Source organism: Benincasa hispida, chromosome 3 (genome assembly GCF_009727055.1).
Source record: "Benincasa hispida cultivar B227 chromosome 3, ASM972705v1, whole genome shotgun sequence".
Classification (NCBI taxonomy): domain Eukaryota; kingdom Viridiplantae; phylum Streptophyta; class Magnoliopsida; order Cucurbitales; family Cucurbitaceae; genus Benincasa; species Benincasa hispida.
Window position 1 is genome coordinate 8,929,989 of NC_052351.1, and position 18,682 is coordinate 8,948,670.

General features: G+C 34.9%; 1 protein-coding gene across 1 annotated transcript; it reads left to right on the forward strand.

The window, feature by feature from the left end:
* The first annotated feature begins 1,210 nt into the window (after window positions 1-1,210).
* LOC120072808 (dof zinc finger protein DOF5.3-like) lies at window positions 1,211-2,675 on the forward strand. Its single transcript, XM_039025321.1, has one exon. It carries the CDS (start codon window positions 1,589-1,591, stop codon window positions 2,369-2,371), a length of 783 nt encoding a protein of 260 aa, XP_038881249.1. The 5' UTR covers window positions 1,211-1,588; the 3' UTR covers window positions 2,372-2,675.
* Window positions 2,676-18,682: the final 16,007 nt, after the last annotated feature.

The window sequence follows — 18,682 nt, forward strand, 5'->3', positions numbered from 1 at the left end:
TTAGTTAGGAAAGATATTATGATATAAGATTTAAAAATCCAAAATAAGACAATCATAGAAACAATTTAAAAATAAGATAATATGATATTTTAAATTTCAAACCAAGATTTGAAAATTAGTTGTGGTAGATGATTGAATATTCAAACTAACTATTGATACAGAAATTCAAAACAACCTTTAAATCACAAGATTTATGGAAAATTATCCGTAAATACGAGATTTGCGGATAATGGTCATTTCGTTTTTGTTTTTTATTTTAAAAATTAAACCTATTTTCATCTCATTTCTTACCATGATTCACATCTTTGTTAAATACAATGTTGAATTCTTAGTCAAATTCCAAAAACAAAATATTTTAAAAGCTATTTTTTTAGTTTTCAAATTCTGACTTGGTTTTTTAAACAACTAATAAAAAGTAGATAACAAATAAAGAAATTTAGAGGGAGAAGTAGTGCCTATAAATTTATTTTTTTAAAACAAAAACCAAAACCAAATGGTTAAATTTAAAAATTACGCGACTAAATAACACATTTTTCGTTGAAAAAAAATCACAATCAACAAATAAAATTATATCATAAGACAAAAGCAAATCAAATCATATTGCGTAAGGAAAAAGAAGAAGAGAAGAATCATTCTCTTCCAGTACTCTCTTCCATAGCAAATGAGTCTGAAAACTATGGCAACTGCTTCAAATGGGAAAAGAAGACAGACCCCAAGTCAATTGCAATTGACTTAATATTCTCAATGAAGAAGGAGACTTTTGAAAGTTCGAAAGATTTATCACTAAAGAGGTGAACAACCTCCATACGATCATATTCAATTACGATAGAGAAAAAATCATCTATATCATTATAGATAGTCGTAACTTTTGAATTCTTGATTTCGTTACATCTAAAAAAGATCTTAAAACCAATCCTGCAAATACGACCTAAGTAATCAAGAAACACCCAAACCAAAAACTATTAGGTTGTTTGTCAAAAGGAACGACCTTCATTACTTTAGTTCATAAACTAAACTTGAAAATTTAAAACTAAATTATTACCACTTTAATATATGTCTTTGCCATGCATATAGCAATCAATCCCTTCTTTGGTCCTTTTATTTAACAGACATTAGACAACCAAAAATTGCAATCGCACTACAGACGGCCCCCATTCGTCCACGTGTCCTCTCCCACTTTCACCTTAGTCTTGAAGTCTCTTTCTATAAATAAATAAACAAAACCAATATTAAAAAAAGTTGCCTCAAAAACAGAATTGCAATTTGCACCCAAATTCCACCATGCCAATAGAAAATTTCTCCCACTTTTATTTACACTCCCTTTGAAATTCTCAGTCAAACCATTTTCTCTGGTTTTTCCATACAAAAATTATTCCCCATTAAAGACATGCTTTCACCTTCCTTCCCATTTCCTACCTTCAAACTCATCATCATCATCATCTTCTTCTTCTTCTTCCACTGTTATAACCTCAGATCTCTCTGTTTCTCTGTTTTTCAGCTCGGTTAGAAAATTTGATTTGTTGAGTTTTCTTTTCTCCTTTTTCTGCGAATTCCCTTCTGGGTTTTGATCTTGGAGTGATTTTGAGAGATGGGTTTGAGTTCAAAACAGGTTTCGATCGATGGATTTGATTGGAGCAAGGCGCTAATGCAAGCACAGAAACTGGAGCTTCCAAAATTGGCTCCAAGCTCCGGCGTGAAACGAGCACAACACCAAAATCAGAATCAAATTCAGCCACAGATAGAGCAATTGAAGTGCCCCAGATGCGATTCAACCAACACTAAATTCTGTTACTACAACAATTACAACAAATCTCAACCTCGCCATTTTTGCAGAGCTTGTAAACGCCACTGGACCAAAGGTGGAACTCTACGAAACGTCCCTGTTGGTGGCGGCCGTAAGAACAAGCGCCTAAAAAAAAAACCAACCCCCAACTCCACAAAATCTTCCTCCTCCGCCGCCGCCTCCACCGCCGCTGACGTGATCAATCCCCAAATGGATGTTCATCATTTTCAAAACCTTCCTCTGTATCAGGGGCTGATTTTTCCCTCGCCGTCGTCAAGCAATTGGGCGGAATGCGAAAATTTCACCACAAGTTACGGGATTCTAAATTCTCAAAACCCCGATTTCTCGGCAGTTTCAACAACCACCTCAACGCATTCTCCAATTTCCCCAAAATTTAACAATTATTCGGATCAAGAATTGAAACCCACAGAAACAGAGCAACTCGCTCATCATCCATGGCAGCTTCCATCCACCGGCTGCGGCGTCGCCGACATGTCGAGCAGCTACTGGAGCTGGGAAGACATCAACACCTTCGCCGCAACTGATCTCAACATCCCATGGGACGACGATCATGATATCAAACCTTGAAAACCAAATCGCATTCCGGCCAACAGTATATACTATATAGTTTTTTTTTTTCCTTATTATATTATATGAATTCGAATTAAATCCATTTGATGAGCAGAATTGTACGAAAATTGAAATGGTAATTAGGAAATGAAGGTTTGTTGCGTTATGTTGAATTGAAATGGAAGATTGAAGTGAACAGAAATGGAAGGCATAGGGTAAAGGGGGATGGGGTCTGAACCAGTAGGGCTCTTGGGTGACAGAATGTGATCGAAGATTCTCTTTGTGGATATATAAAATTGAATTTATTGATTTTCATGTCCAATTATTATTATTATTATTATTATTTGGAATTACCATAATAAATAGGGTAATTTTTCTTTTCGTTTGTGCTCTAAAATTTTACAATGTATTAAAATAAACCTAAAAGATCTTTGAATTATTTCTTTATTTTTATTTTATATAATTATATGAAAATTTGAATTACAAGAATACCTTTAAAAAATAACTAGAGCGAAGATATAATTTTTTTTTAAAAAATAATAATAAAATAAATTACTGCAAACACATTTTAAATCTATTTTTAAAAATTCAAAGATAAAAAAGATACATTTTAGAAACTTAAAAGACCAATAAATCTTTTAATCCGTACTTCAGACGGTACTGTTTAAATATTAAAAAAAAATATAGATAGTTAAAATTGTATGAACCAAATGTACATATTTTTTTGAAAACTTAGAATTAAGAAGATAATTATGTATAATAATAATATTATTATGGGTTTGTTTATAGGGATTATAAAATGAAAGAGAAGTCAATTATAAATTTTGCACTAGACGTGTAAAATAGAAGAAATGTGTAAATTGTTTTTTAACTATTGAAATTGTGGCTAAATCATGAATGCTTTCAACATAATTAGATAATACTAAATTAATCTTAAAAATGAAGACAATGACAAAAGATAGGGAGAAAAAAATGAAAAAATAGATCCTCTTAGTTAGGGCATATCATAATAGGGCAATATCTAGTCAGCAGCTACCCCTAGCCCTTTTCATTTATACTTTTTTTGCCCATGTTATATTTCTTCAACCCATGTAAATAGCACTTTCTTTATGTTGCAAAATATGCTTGGAATGGAAAAATTTTGGACATAAGGAAGAAATAGGTGGAAAGGACAATATAGATGATTAGCCTAGTAGTTAATAAGGATTAAGAAAATGATAAACGTTTGTGAAGGAATGAGTTCAAATCAATAGTGGTTACCTTTCAAGAATTTAATATTTTACGAATTCTCTTAACAACTAGAATGTAGTAGTGTCGAATAATTATCTTGTGAAAATAGTCAAAATACATACAAGCATAATTTAACCGTTTTATTTTAAAGAGAATAAAACTTCAATTACTTTAATTTATAGGTCATTTATTAAAAAAAAAAATACTTTACAATTCATTTGAAAAAATAAAGTATAGTGAACAAATGGTTGCTCATACATATCATCTCTCTTTTCTTCAAACCATTCATAATATTATGAGTACTTTTTTTTTTTTTTTTAATAATATATGACACTAAGCCTGATTTTATTTTTATATTTTTTAATTTTAGGATAACCCTAATAAAAAATTGAATCATATATATTTTTATCTATATAAATTATATTTTGAGTGACAATAAACCATCATGAATTGACCTAGTGAAAAAAATGAGACATACTATCAATAAATGACTAAGGGGTCGAATTGTGACTATCGATATAAAAAAAATTTATTTTATATATATTGGGTGGCAATATTTATGGTCACGAAAAAAATAGTATGTATGAAAGCATTGAATTTAGGGCAAAAGGCATGGGAAGGCTAAGTGAATAGCATAGCATAGCCGTCCTGCCTACTTTAATCTCCATATGAAATTTATGTAATTTCATCATTTTGTTTGAACACTTTATCTCACTTCATGACCATACAAACACGAGCTTATGACTCATACTTTATAATATATAATTTTAGTAAAATAATTTAGCAGCTCCGATTTTTTGTTTTTTATTATTAAAATTTATGTTTGGTTTTTCCTAATTTGATACTTACAATTTTGTTATTTTCCATATAAATATTTGAATTCTTAGTTGTTATTTTCCATGCAAATATTTGAATTATAAGAAAATTTCTTTTAAAAAATAAGTTTCTGGAAACTATTTTTTAAAATTAGTTTTCAATTTTTTATTTTGATTTTAAAAACATCTCAAAATGTAGATAATAAAACATAAGAAAACAATGAATCCTTGACCAAACAACAGTAGCTAAAAATTATCGGAATAAAAGTTATTTTGGTATTAGTAATTAGCTGAGATTGTCTCAATTCAGAAGAGGGGTAGTTGATCACCCTTCGGTGGCTATTGTTCTATACCTCTGAAGTAACTTTGAAAAAAAACTAAATCAATTGTTTGTTATTCATTTCAACTTGTCTTCCACAACTGTTTCCTTGCTTAAGAACGAAAAATTAACCGAAGAAAATTATACAACGTGGAAATCTAACTTGAATACATATCTAATTATAGATGATCTATGGCTCGTCTTAACGGAGGAATATCCTTCTATCCCCGCTCGTAATGCATCCCAGCAATAAAGGATGTATATGATCACTACACAAAGGCCAATGACAAGGCCCGAGTCTATATCTTAATAAGTCTATCTGAAGTTCTTACCAAAAAAACATGAGGCGATGATCACTACACATCATATTATGGAGTCCCTTCAGGAGATGTTAGGGTAACCATCCTATCAAATCCGACACAAGGCCCTCAAATACGTTAATGTATGCGTGAAGGAAGACCAATCAATTAGGGAACATTTTCTCAATCTAATGATCCACTTCAATATCGTTGAGACAAAGGAAAAAGATTTCTTCAATTTTATAGCAATGTGGTTATGAATAAAATAGAGTATCCCATAACTACCCTTCTAGATGAGTTACAGACTTATCAATCTCTTATAAAAAGTAGGGAATCGGTAGAAGGAGAGGTAAATGTTGTTCATTCCAAGAAGTTCCACAAGGGTTCATCCTCTGGAACTAAGTCTGTTTTATTATCTCTTGGTTCTAAGAAGATTCGGAAAAAGAAATGAGGGAAGGGGAAGGCTCCCGCTATTGGGAAAGGCAAGGGCAAGGCTAAGGTGGCTAACAATGACAAATGCTTCCACTGCAATGTGGATGGTCATTAGAAACGCAATTGCCCCAAGTATCTCGTCGAGAAGAAGAAAAAGAAAGAAGGTAAATATGATTTACTAGTCCTGAAAACTTGTTTAGCGAAAAATGATCATAATGCCTGGATACTTGATTTGGGGACCACTAATTACATTTGTTCTTCTTTATAGGGAATTAGTTCCTTCCAGTAGCTCGATGAGGGTGAAATGATGCTCAAGATTAGAGCGGGAGATGCCATTTCAGCTCGTACAATGAGAGCTACTAAGCTGTTTTGTGGAAATAGATACTTGTTTTCGGAAAACTTGTATATAGTTCCTAAAATGAAGAGGAATCTTGTATCTATTTCTTGTTCAATTGAACAATCATATTATGTTTCTTTTTCATTTAATGAAGCATTCATTATGAAAAATAGTGTCATAATTTGTTCAGCTAAACTAGAAGACAACTTATATGTGTGAAGATCAACTGAATCAAAAGTACTTTTAAATCATGAAAGGTTTAAAACTGCGAATACTCAAACTAAAAGGCAAATAATTTCTCCAAGTAATAATAATACATATCTTTGGCATTTGAGATTAAGTCACATAAATCTCGATAGGATTGAGAGACGGATAAAAGTAGGATTTCTAAATGAGTTAGAAGATGACTCATTACCTGCATGTGAATCCTGTCTTGAAGGGAAAATGGCGAAAAGAGTTTTTAGTGGAAAAAGCTATAGAGCCAAAGAGCCCTTAGAGCTTATACATTCAGACCTTTGTGGTCTAATGAATGTAAAAGCACGAGGAAGGTATAATTACTTCATTTCTTTCATAGATGATTATTCAAAGTATGGTTTCTTATACCTAATGGGACATAAGTCTGAAGTCTTTGAAAAGTTCAAAGAGTACAAAGCTGAAGTTGAAAACCTGTTAGGTAAAACAATTAAATCACTTTAATCTGATCGAGGTGGAGAGAACATGAATTTAGAATTCCAAGACTATATCATAGAATATGAATTTCAATCTCAACTCTCAGCACCTGGAACACCTTAGAAGAACGGTGTATCAGAAAAAATAAATAGAACCTTGTTAGACATGGTTCGTTCTATGATGAGGTATACTTAGTTACCTTGTTCGTTTTGGGGGTATCCAGTAGAGATGCAGTTCATATCTTGAATAATGTTCTATCGAAAAGTGTTTCTGAAACGCCTTTTGAGTTATGGAGGGGGCATAAATGTAGTTAATGTCACTTCAGAATCTGGGGTTGTCCTGCACACGTACTGGTGACAAATCCTAAGAAGTTGGAATCTTGTTCAAGGTTATGTCAATTTGTTGTTTACCCTAGGCAAATGAGAGGTGCTCTATTCTACGATCCTCAAGAAAACAAGGTGTTTGTATCGATAAATGCTATATTCTTAGAGGAAGGCCACATGAGAGATCATAAATCACAAAACATATTAGTTTAAGTGAAGCTACTGAAGAGTCAACAAAGGTTGTTAATGCATCTGGTTCTTCATTAAGAGATAATGAAGAAGCCAGCACTTCAGGTCAGTCTCATCCTTCTCAATCGTTGAGAGTGTCTTGACGCAATGAGAGGGTTGTACATAACTTAATCATTACTTGAGTTTAACTAAAACTCAGATTGTCATACCAGATAATGGTGTTAAGGATCCACTGTCCTATAAATAGACAATGAATTGATAGGATATACTAGCATGCAACGGAAGCAAACAGAATCAATAAGAACTCTAATTACATTTAATTTGAGTTCTAAAGCATGTTTTTTCAGAAAATCACAAGTGGGTTTCAAATAAACATACATTTGATGAATTCTTTCAAATTCAAGCTGCTCTTCACGTCAATTCTGCTCTAAATCGTTAATGAACTATCAAGAGATCTTCTCTACTATTCTCAGCCTTGAATTTGAGTGGTGGAACTCGAATTTGAGTGAATTTGTGAGGTAAAGTTTTCTGGGTTTGAGAGGAAGAGGATGAAGCTTGTAGTGAACTTTTTTTCCAGCAACAGAACCCACTAATCTCAGGCAATTGAGAGGTTTTCATCCTTCTTTAACATGCAAGCACTTCAGATCAACCACAATGCCAGCACCTACTTGAAGATTTAAGTGGAATTGTGTGTGATTGCATGAAGAACACCTCTTTCTTGGGTCAAAATGTGGGAAAACCCCGCTTTCTCATTTTTCCTATTTTCAAACTAATTTCCAAATTCTAAATTTATTTCTTTTAATTAATTATGTAATTAATCAAAATTTGATTTAATTAATTCTCAATTAATCAAATCTAATATTACAAAATCTAATTTCTTAAATTGAATTTTAAAATTGGAAATTAATTTGATTTTAAAGTAATTAAATATATTTAGTTAATTAATTAATTTAATATCAAATATTAAATGATCACACACTTAATTTTAAACATGAATTCTATTCATGTAATTAATATTTAAATCAACATTTCCAGCAACTTTTTACTCATTTCTAGCAACTTTTCTTTTTAGCTTTTAACAATGCGTTTGTTTGAAACAATTCAAAACTTTGCGATTTATTATTAGAATGCGGCATTGAACCTGGTTATGCTTTTTGTTTTGGCTTGCCCCCACGGGTGTCATGCGGACAGCCAACTTCGGTTGCGTGCCATATTCAACTCAACTCCTGCCTTGGCTTAATTTGGGCTTGTGCCAGATAAAGGAGTTGTTCTTATGCATTGATCTTAGCCACTTAGTTTTGTTTTGGCTTACCTGTACGGGTTTCATGCGAAGTATCCAACTACGGATGAGTGCCTTTCACAACTTTAACTCTTATCAGCTTGAGTTTCCCTTTGCACTGACAATGGAGTTTTTATACCGAACATTTTTCTCTCTTTTTTTTTCTTTTGACATTGTAATATAATGGACGCATTTTCCCAGACCACTGCCACCCCCAAACTTAGAAAGTGGTAGCGCTCTTGTTGAAAAGCTAAAAACAAACTCATCAGGAATACGATAACAAATATTTGAGCAGAGGTTTACTCATAACAAAACTTAGACTGTCAAACCTTGAAGAAGCTATTAAAAGTGAGGTGAGCCTTGCAATGTTTATGTAGTGAATTATAAGTACCATCATGGATGCTAAATTATCAACGCAAAAGTAGGCAAGCAGAAAAAAGAGAATTTCAAAAGGATATTGCGTAAAAGATAACAAGAAAAGAACCATCGAGTAAAGTAACACTTGCGACCATGCGTTAGAATTCATGCGGTCAAAGCCATGCGTTGAATGATGGAGAGGATTCTTCCGTTGTAACTTTGCAACGAGGAGAATTATTATTGCACCTACAAGGAGCGAACACACACCACATCCAAGAAAGCAGCCACAAATCCAAAATAACAATAATCAAAATAAACTAAACTAGGAAAGCAGGGTAAAGATAGAATAGAAGACGTCCCTAGAGAAATTGGAGTGAAGCCACCGCAAGGAGTCTTCCATGCAAGAGATTGATCTCAACTGCTTAGGTCAAGAGGCTCGCCCTGACCATTGGAACATTCGACAATTGCTGGGCGCATGTTGGTCGTCATGTGCTTATAACTACTTTCAGCTTATGCGACAGATAGCCTTTCTATCTCGGGGTCAATACTGGCTTTCAACGCATCGCCTACACTTCAAATATTGTTTGCAACTTGATCGCACAAGCTACAATACTCCCAAGGTAAAAAGGGTGCCTACGAAAACACAAAACTCAACAAACTATTAGCTGCCAAGTCCCCGGCAACAGCGCTAAAAACTTAATGCGTGGAAACTGGAGAGTAAATATGCGTTCATCTTATGATATGCGTTCGTTCTCCATGCGTCACTGGTCATGCGTTAGACTAAGGGATATACAATATGCGTCTAAGAATCTATGTGATGACCATGCATTCCTGCCATAAGTTTTCTTGCTCTCTCACTAAGTATAACGAGATCACAAGTTTCTCGGGGTAATCTGAGGTTGAACTTAGGGACTTGTAACTAAATGTTATGAAGTACTGTGTTTGCGGCGAAGAATAAAAGAATAATGAAGTTTAAGGACTATGCGCTACTCCTACTCCTAACTAAACAGATTAAGCAATGGAAGTATGACTATGAGAGTTGATAGAGACACGTTAACTGTTAACGCGTGATAAGATGCATGAAAAAATAGATAAAATGGTGGAGGGGATAACTTCCCTGCATCAATAAGCTTGATCGCAAGGGTAACCTCAACTAGCACAAGTTATGCGATCATGCTATACACAATTGTCTAGGACGCATGTGATGCATATGCGATAGTGTCGATAGGACTTATGTCTAAGTCTCTATTCTTGCTCATGCGATCTAACACATAAAAAAGGTAACCGCATACCAACGTATTCTACTTCTAGACGCATGCGATGTGACCGCATACTATCATATAGGGTGCATGCGATGTGTTAATAGCAGTAGAACTTATGTATAAGTCTCCACTCCTGCTTATGTGATCCAATCTGACTCTCTCAAGCCTAGATTTGGTCTTTAGACTACTCTCTCAAGTATGTCCAAATGATGAATGGTGCACTCATAAGACAAGATAATCACATAAAGCATGGTTGATATAAGATTATTTCTATCTCTAGGAACACTGCTTACTTTACTTAGTAAGTTCCACTACTTACCCTCTCAAGCAGTTAGTCGCCACTGATAAGCTCATAGACAAGCATTGCGACCGCTCATAAACAAGTGTTGCTACAGCCTCACACTAAGCAAAGAGGATTTTCTCACAATACTGGCGCAACCCACACCTCTCGATGGTTTGCTACATGCTTCATATGTCTATGCCGCATGATTAAGTATGCAATACTCTAGCAATCTTATTTAGTCGTTGCAATGAAAGTAAAGGGTGATAAAGAAGAAGTAAATGAAGATGGAATCGAAGAAAGTAACAAAAATGCATTGATCACAAGATGTATTAATGTCTAAAGCCAAAATGTAATACAATACAGAGATAGAAGGGAGATGGAGGGCCAGATGTAAGCAATGTCATACTTCCGTCAAATGTGTGTCAAGGCTGCCGGTGGTGCCATGGATGGGCGGTGGAGAAGTCTCTCTCAAGATCCATCTCCAGCGAAGCTCCGGTCGTCACTCAGAATGGTTGGAGGAATGAAGAACTTTCAAAGACTGTCTTCTCACGCTTTCGTTTGTGATCACAAGGATCTGCCCTAAGGCAGAAGCTCGGATGATTTGAAATTGGGCTCTAAGCCTCTATTTATATAGCTCAATCATCGATAGCATTAATGGTCCTACTCTGAATTTCTTCTACTAACAATGTGATGGACCTGCTCTGAATCTCTGCTACTAACGGCGTGGTAGGTGAAATGTCAACGTCATCTTTTGATACTCCCAAGGTATGCGTTCATGCTTGGTTTCCGAAGTACCATCACATTCTACCACCCTTCATCCCTCTATTATGGTTATTACTCTGTAGCCGCGCATGTGGTTAATGGCCGCAACATCCATGCGACGAACGTATGCGATCGCCTTTGCGATGGTGGGATTCACCGCATGCGATCGATTCCTGCGATAGCTACAAAAATAGACATTTGGACGCAGAATAACGTATAATATTGGATTAGCCGAGATTTTCAATGTTGATCGACACAAGCTCACTTTTCACATGAATTCTTAGTATAATCACCGCATATTCTACTTTTTAGCCCTGATATTCTAAATAAAAGGTTTGTAATAACTTGCATTTCTGCCAGTTATCAGCACCCTATGTCCCCAATTATCTATCCGGTCTTACCCTGAAATGGGAGGCTTATTGAGCCGATGCTGTTGAGTAAACTCTCACCTACGCAAATCTAAGGATAATCCCGAATAAACAGGAGTTCATAGTTAGCTCAAGATTAAGATCGAGTTACCTAGATCATCTAAGCGAAATAGTCAGTCTTAAACAGTAAACAACGTTATAAAGTAAGAGCGACTTATTTCTTGGTCCGATCTTATGCAAACTCATTGCATATGATGCCCCCACTCCTAATGTCAATACATGAACAAATCAAGATCACTTCATTTATAGTACCTTTACATCAACTTGTAACAACTACAGAGTAAGTCGCATCCAATAGTGTTACCATAAAGCACCCAACTTTATTCATATACTATAGACCGTTTTGGCTATTTACTCGAACTTGATCCATTTCTATGTCTCTACATAAAGTTCAAGTATTCATGTAATAGCCATGGATCTTAGTTTATTGAATTTAGACTTTACGAATGCAATTTCAAGATTCACAAACAACTTTATTGAAGAAATATTGAATAACATCTTTATTGATAATAGAATATGTTTAACTTTACAAACTGCAAGTTTTAGGACACACAACCCAACATGAATGACGTAGACAAAGACCAACGGGTCAAAGTCATGGACCTTGAAATGGAGTCTATTTACTCCAATTTAGTATAGGAGCTTGTAAATCTATCTAAAGAGGTTAAACCCATAGGGTGCAAAAAGATCTACACAAGAAAGAGAGATGCAGCTAGGGAGGTATAGATCTTCAAAGTTAGACTTGTCATAAAGGGTTATACCCCGAGGGAAGGGGTTGACTATGAGGACACTTAATTCTCTTATCTATAGCCACATATTATGACTATGAGATATGGCAAATGGATGTCAAGGCTGCCTTTCTGAATGGCAATCTTGAAGAGAATATCTTTATGTCTCAGCCCGAGGGGTTCGTAGCCCAAGGTTAGGAGCAAAAAGTTTGCAAGCTGAATCAATCTACTTATGGGTTGAAGCAGGCGTCCAGATCTTGGAACATTAAATTTGATATTGTGATCAAATATTTTGGTTTTGATCAAAACGTTGATGAACCTTGTGTCTACAAGAAAATCATCAAAGATAAAGTAGTTTTCTTAATACTTTATGTAGACGATATCTACTCATTAGGAATGATGTAGAGTAACTCACAGATATTAAAAATTGGTTGGAAGCCCAATTCCAAATGAAAGATTTGGGAGAGGCGTAGTATGTACTTAAGATGCAAATTATTAGTGATCACAAGAACAAAATATTGGTTTTGTCTCAACTAACTTATATCGACAAAATGTTGACTCGATATTCGATGCAGAACTCTAAGAAGGGTTGATTATCTTTTAGGCACGAGGTTCACTTGTCTAAGGAATAGTGCCCTGCTGCGTGATTAATGCGATGAAATAATGGTGTAGAATGCGATGGTGGAAATGTGTTGTGCATGCAAGTTTTCTTAGCAAGATCCAAGTATAAACCCTACTAAGTTGCCTGGTAAGTCCAGGGTCGAACACAGGGACTAAGGAAAGAGTATGCGATGGTAACTTTCAATTACTTTGCGTTAACAAATAAATCAATGTGTTGGTTGGTGTGTTGTTTAAAGTATACAGTTTATGCGGCGGTCTTGAGAAAAGAGCTAATAATGCAAAAGATACAATGAGTATGCAAAAGAACGAGTTGAGAAGGTCTTGAGCTAGCGTTTCCTGAGTTTGCATTCAAGCTATGCGATCATGCTACACTAATGCGATAAAAATTCATTTTCCAATGCAAATGCGATAGCTCCTAGTTTTAGGACGCAAGCGATGTATGCAATGATGTCTATAGAGCTTATTCCTAAGTCTCTACTTCTTGCCTATGCAATGATGAAAGATGCACATAGGTACAAGGAGACTGCATACAATCATATCCTATCTCTAGGGTGCATGTGATGCGTTAATAGCAAACAGAACTTATTCCTAAGTTCTATCTCTTGATTATGCGGTTCTAATCTGACTCTCTCGAGCCTAGATTCTAATCTGACTTTTTCAAGCCTAGATTCTATCCTTAGACTATCCTCCCGAGTATCTCTAAAGGATGAATGACGCATACATAATACAAGATGATCACATAAAATGAAGATCCCAGGTTATGCTAGCTAAGTGCTTCTCAACCTATTCGATAGTTTTAGCTACTCATGCGTAATGTAAAGAGAGTGGATAGATATAAAGATGCAAGTTCCATTTTATCAATAAGTTTAGAATACAAATGACAATGGAAAATAAGGATAGAGAATCTGGTAGCAATATCTTGCTTCCTAAGTCTTTTACACTGAGTTATCTCTATTCTGCCAAAAAGATGTTCTTGCTTCCGCAAGAGTTAGCCCTCTCTCTATTTTCGACGCTTCCCGACACTCTTTCGAGTTAACCAGGATGATTTCTCGGCGTATTCTCCCTTCACTCGCCTCCGCCTTCTAAGTATGTAAAATCTAAGTATAAGGTGAAGACGAACTCTAAATTCTAAATAGTGGAACCGAATTCTCCGAACTCCTTTAACGAAGGTGGCCTTCGATATTTATAGAGCTTCAGGGTGAAGAGCTTTTTCTCTCGAATGATAGCACTGATGGGATATTATTAATTCTCTATCTGATGCGCCGAATATTTGTCACCAAAAAGTTGCGTATACTTGCTACAGTATGTTGTTAACTGCTTGTCAACTTAGTTCGGAATCGATCGTCATCAACTTTCTGTCCCATCATGATTTATTAAGCTTTCACCTTGATGCACCAGCTCTTACGGCCACCTTCTTGAGTAAATCTTCGCGAACACATATGATCGCATAACCTTGCAGTCGCAATCTCTTATGCGCTCGGATGCTAATTTCCTTGGATCGCAATTTCACCTTGCGTCAATGCATTTTCCTGTATAAAATACATAAGTTAGCTGTTTTAATGCGATGCACACATGCGATCGCAATGTTGTAAACTTAATACTTTTTTATGCAATATTATATATTTTTACAGTCGCAATCCTGCATTGTTTTATATCTTTGCCCTGTAATATCATGCATTTCTGCCCGTTATCATGTCCTAAGACACCTCAAGAAGTTAAAGATATGAAACATATTCTCTATGCCTTAGTTGTGGCAGCTTAATGTATGCTATGCTCTGCACTAGGCTAGACATTTGTTATGCAGTGGGAATAGTCAATAAGTACCCTTCCAATCCAGAGTTAGACCACTGGTTGGTGGTTATGAATATCCTCAAGTATCTTAAGAGAACAAGGGACTACAAGCTGGCATATGAGTCTAAGGATGTAATTCTAATAACTTGTAGAAATACAAATGATTGTCTCTTAAAGGTTGGAACAATTAGAATTTTTGGTGATAAAAATACATTCATTCTAAGGAAAAATACATAGAATTCCCTACACATCATCAACTCATACAACAATAGCTTTCTTGTTAAATCTGTCTCATTAACGCATCTTATTGCAGGAACTCAAGAAATTTTACTAAGAGTTGCAGACCAAGCTAAGGCAAGGGCATGCGTCCAAAGATGTTCAACGTAGAAAAGATACATTGGCTTGTGCTTTTTATGTCAAATCACCACTTGCGGGTATGGACATCTGACTGGTGGCATCTGAAAAGGTCACAAATGGCAGGCGGCTGACTAGGTATGGAATTTCATGCAAATATCGTCACAAGTTGCTAAAGAAACACCTATAAATAGGAAAGCTTGCTGCCAAGAGAACAAGAGAGAACGTAGAGAATTCAGATAGTTAGTAGAAGTTTTGCAGCTGCAAGAAGAAGATAGGAGGAAAAGATCCATTGCCATCGTTGATCAAGAGAGGAGAAGTTGTTGGAAATTAAGCTCGAGAAAGGATTCTTCATCACTTCTTCCCAAGTTGGTTGCAACACGCATTAAAATCAAGCCAAAGAGGGCAAGAGATTGAATTCTGCGGCTTGGCTTCTTTCTTTTTACTTCTTACTTTCACTATACATTTCATTCAACTGAATCGAGATTGTTATTAAACCTTTGCCATCATTAAATACAATCTTACAGTTGATCATTCCATCCTTACTTCTTTGTTTATACTCAAATTCGTATGTTGCTACCATTTGTCTAACTTGATATGTACTTGAATTCCATGCTTTAATCATCTTGATCACTTGATTGAAGTTATTAAGTAGTTAAACCATTCGAGAGAGTAGTTTAATTATAGAACGCATTGAGTTAGAACGCACAGTATGTTTAAAGATAAAAGTACTTGCGTTTCTACATGTTTCTGTGGCTAATGCATGCACCCTAAATATAGGAATATATGTGGCATTTGCATTGAGAAATATTGAACAAATATGATCTAAGGAATGAAAACCCTAACGCATACATATACCTTTAGTTTGTAAGCATGCAACTATATTATCTTCATCTCATTCTCATCTATTCACACATGTTTGTTCATCTTACTTGTAATCAATGCATATCCCAAACACTTAAGGCCATTCAACCATAATACCCCTTTTTTCCTTGGACTTTTGTCTTTCTATATGCGTGTATTGAGGTTAGTTTAAATACTCATCACTTGCATTAAACTAAAACTCTACAACCAAGGCAAACACAAGGACTGCGTTAGACTATCTTAAAATTCTAGTGTTCAACCCTGGAATTACCAGGAAACCTAAGTTAGATTTATACTTGGATCTGATTTAGGAAAGATTGTACACATTTCACAAGGTGTGCTTGCAACCACTTCAACACATCGTCTACTTTTCTTACTTAAAAAGAAGTAATCCATCATTCATCTCCATTAATCTTACTCATTTATTATCTTCCTTCATCATCATCCATAACACTTTTAGATTCAAATTGCAAGGCGAACAGATCCTTAAGGGATACATCAAATATGATTTCCAAATTGACAGGATTCTAGGAAATTCATGTCAGGATCAGTGTTTACCTTGAACGAGGAAGCCGTAGTATGGCGCAACATCAAGCAAGGATGCATTGCAGACTCCACCATGGAGGCAGAATATGTAGCTGCTTGTGAAGTAGCAAAGAAACCACTTTGGCTCAGAAAATTCCTAAGTGATTTGGGAATGGTTCCAAACATGGACTTGCCCATTAACTTATACCATGAACACATGGGACAACAACTAACTTTAAATAACCTCACAATCACAAACAAAAAAAAATATTGAGAGGAAGTATCACCTTATATGGGAGATTATGTAATGAAGAGATGTGATCGTCACAAAGATTGATTCAAAGCACAACATTGTTGAACCATTTATGAAGGCTATCTCGACTAAAGTGTTTGAAAGTCATCTAGAGAGTCCAGGTCTGCGAGACATATATATTGTATAATCTAGGGAAAGTGGGAGGTGTGTAATGGGTATATGAATGCCCTAGTTTATTATATTTATTTATCATTCCCATTGTTTTTGGACAATGATATTATATGCATCCCACTAACTAGAGTTTTAGTTCAAGTGGGAGTTTGTTGGGTTTTATATCCTAAAACTTGTAGATAGTAAATGTAATTAATTGACCTTCATCAATAAAGAGTTATCGATGTTATTTCAATAAATGTTTGATTATGTTACGTCATCAATAAAGAGTTATCGATGTCATTTCAATAAATGTTATTGATTGCAGTATATTTTATTTTGTCTTGATAGCCCTAATTTCAATAAACTAACATCAAAGATTATCTTATGAGTCTTGAATAATATGTGGAGACATACAATGATCAAGGTTCAAGATACAGCCTAAAGGGTATATAGTATAGGGATAAGGTTGGGTACCTTATTTTGTTGACACTATGGATACGACCCACTTTGTATTTGATACAAATACAATGATCCAATACATTCATGTAGGTGACATGTGAGTGGAGATATCCTATGCAATGAGTTTGCATAAGAACAAACCACAAACTAGTAACCAATAGATGTAACAACGTTGGCTAGTTAGATTTCCATTTCAATAGGATGACCTTGGCAACTTAGTCTTAATCCTTAGTGTACTATGAACTTCAATTCATGAGGGATTGTCCTTTGATTTATATGGGTGAGAGTGACCTGTTCGTCAACTCAATAAGTCTACCATTTTGGGGACAAGATCGAGTGGGGAGCTAGGGACATAATATTACAAGATAGAATTCACTCCTTCCCGACTTTAGGGTAAGTAGATGAGTGTTCCCTTAAGTAGTGTCTCTGGGACTTGAACAAAGGGTCCTACCCTTTCTCTGGCCCGAGAGGGTTTTCATTTAATGGTTGAACCATAAACAGGTTGTTCATTAGAAGAGCACTAATACTTAAGGATATAGAGATAACCCAAGGGTAAAAAGTTAATTTGACCCAGCTGGTGTTACGACCACTCTTGAAAAACTAACTTGTTGTTATTGGTTTATATCTATGGACACAAAAATATATCTACAGTGAGAAGAGTGTAGCTATGAGTCTTTAATAGAGTGCACCTACAGTTAACGAATATTGATTAATTTGGTTAACGAGTTTAGTCAATTAATCTCATATCGTTGGAGTTTCTGATCTGTAGGTCTATAAGGTCTACTTGTTAGGTTCACTAATGGATATTAATGAGAAATGATTTGAATTGTTCAAATCTATTGAGGAAATTGTATATTAATGTGGTCAATATATAATTAACTATAGATTTGGTTTATAATTCAAATTATGTAAGAGAGATATATATTTGAATGAGATTCAAATATTAGATTTATATGAATTGGATTCCCAAAAGGATGTATACATATAAATATGTGATATTTGTATGTTAATTAACTCTATATTGGATATGATTTAATATAGTTACTTAAGTGATTAATTAATGGTTAATTAATTGATTAAGAAATGATAGAGAGGTAGAAGTATATAAACATGTGATGTTTATATATTAATTAATTAACTATATTTTAAATTATATTTAATGTGTGGTTATTTAATTAATGTGTCAATTAATTTGATAAGGTATTATTTAGTTAATTGACATTAAGGGTAAAAAGGGAATTACTTAGAGAAGGGGTAAACTCTTCTCCATATATAATCATACTATTAGACCATTTAGGGCAAGAATTGAATTGGTGAAAAAAACCTTAGACTCCACGAAAGAATTTCCTTTCTACAATTCCTCTAAATCTCTCTACTTCTTCCTCTTCCAAGGATTGAATACCACTCATCCAACTCTTGGAATTCCTAGAAGAATAACAAGGTATCCTTGTGGTAGTGTCAGTGATCGTTGAGAAGACATTCATGTGGAGATCAAGAGGAATTTCAGAAGGCTCGGGAGTCTACAAAGGTAAGAACAGCTCTTCTATTTTGCTACTTCTTCATAAAGCATGCTGTAAAATTTAATGCATGATGTTTA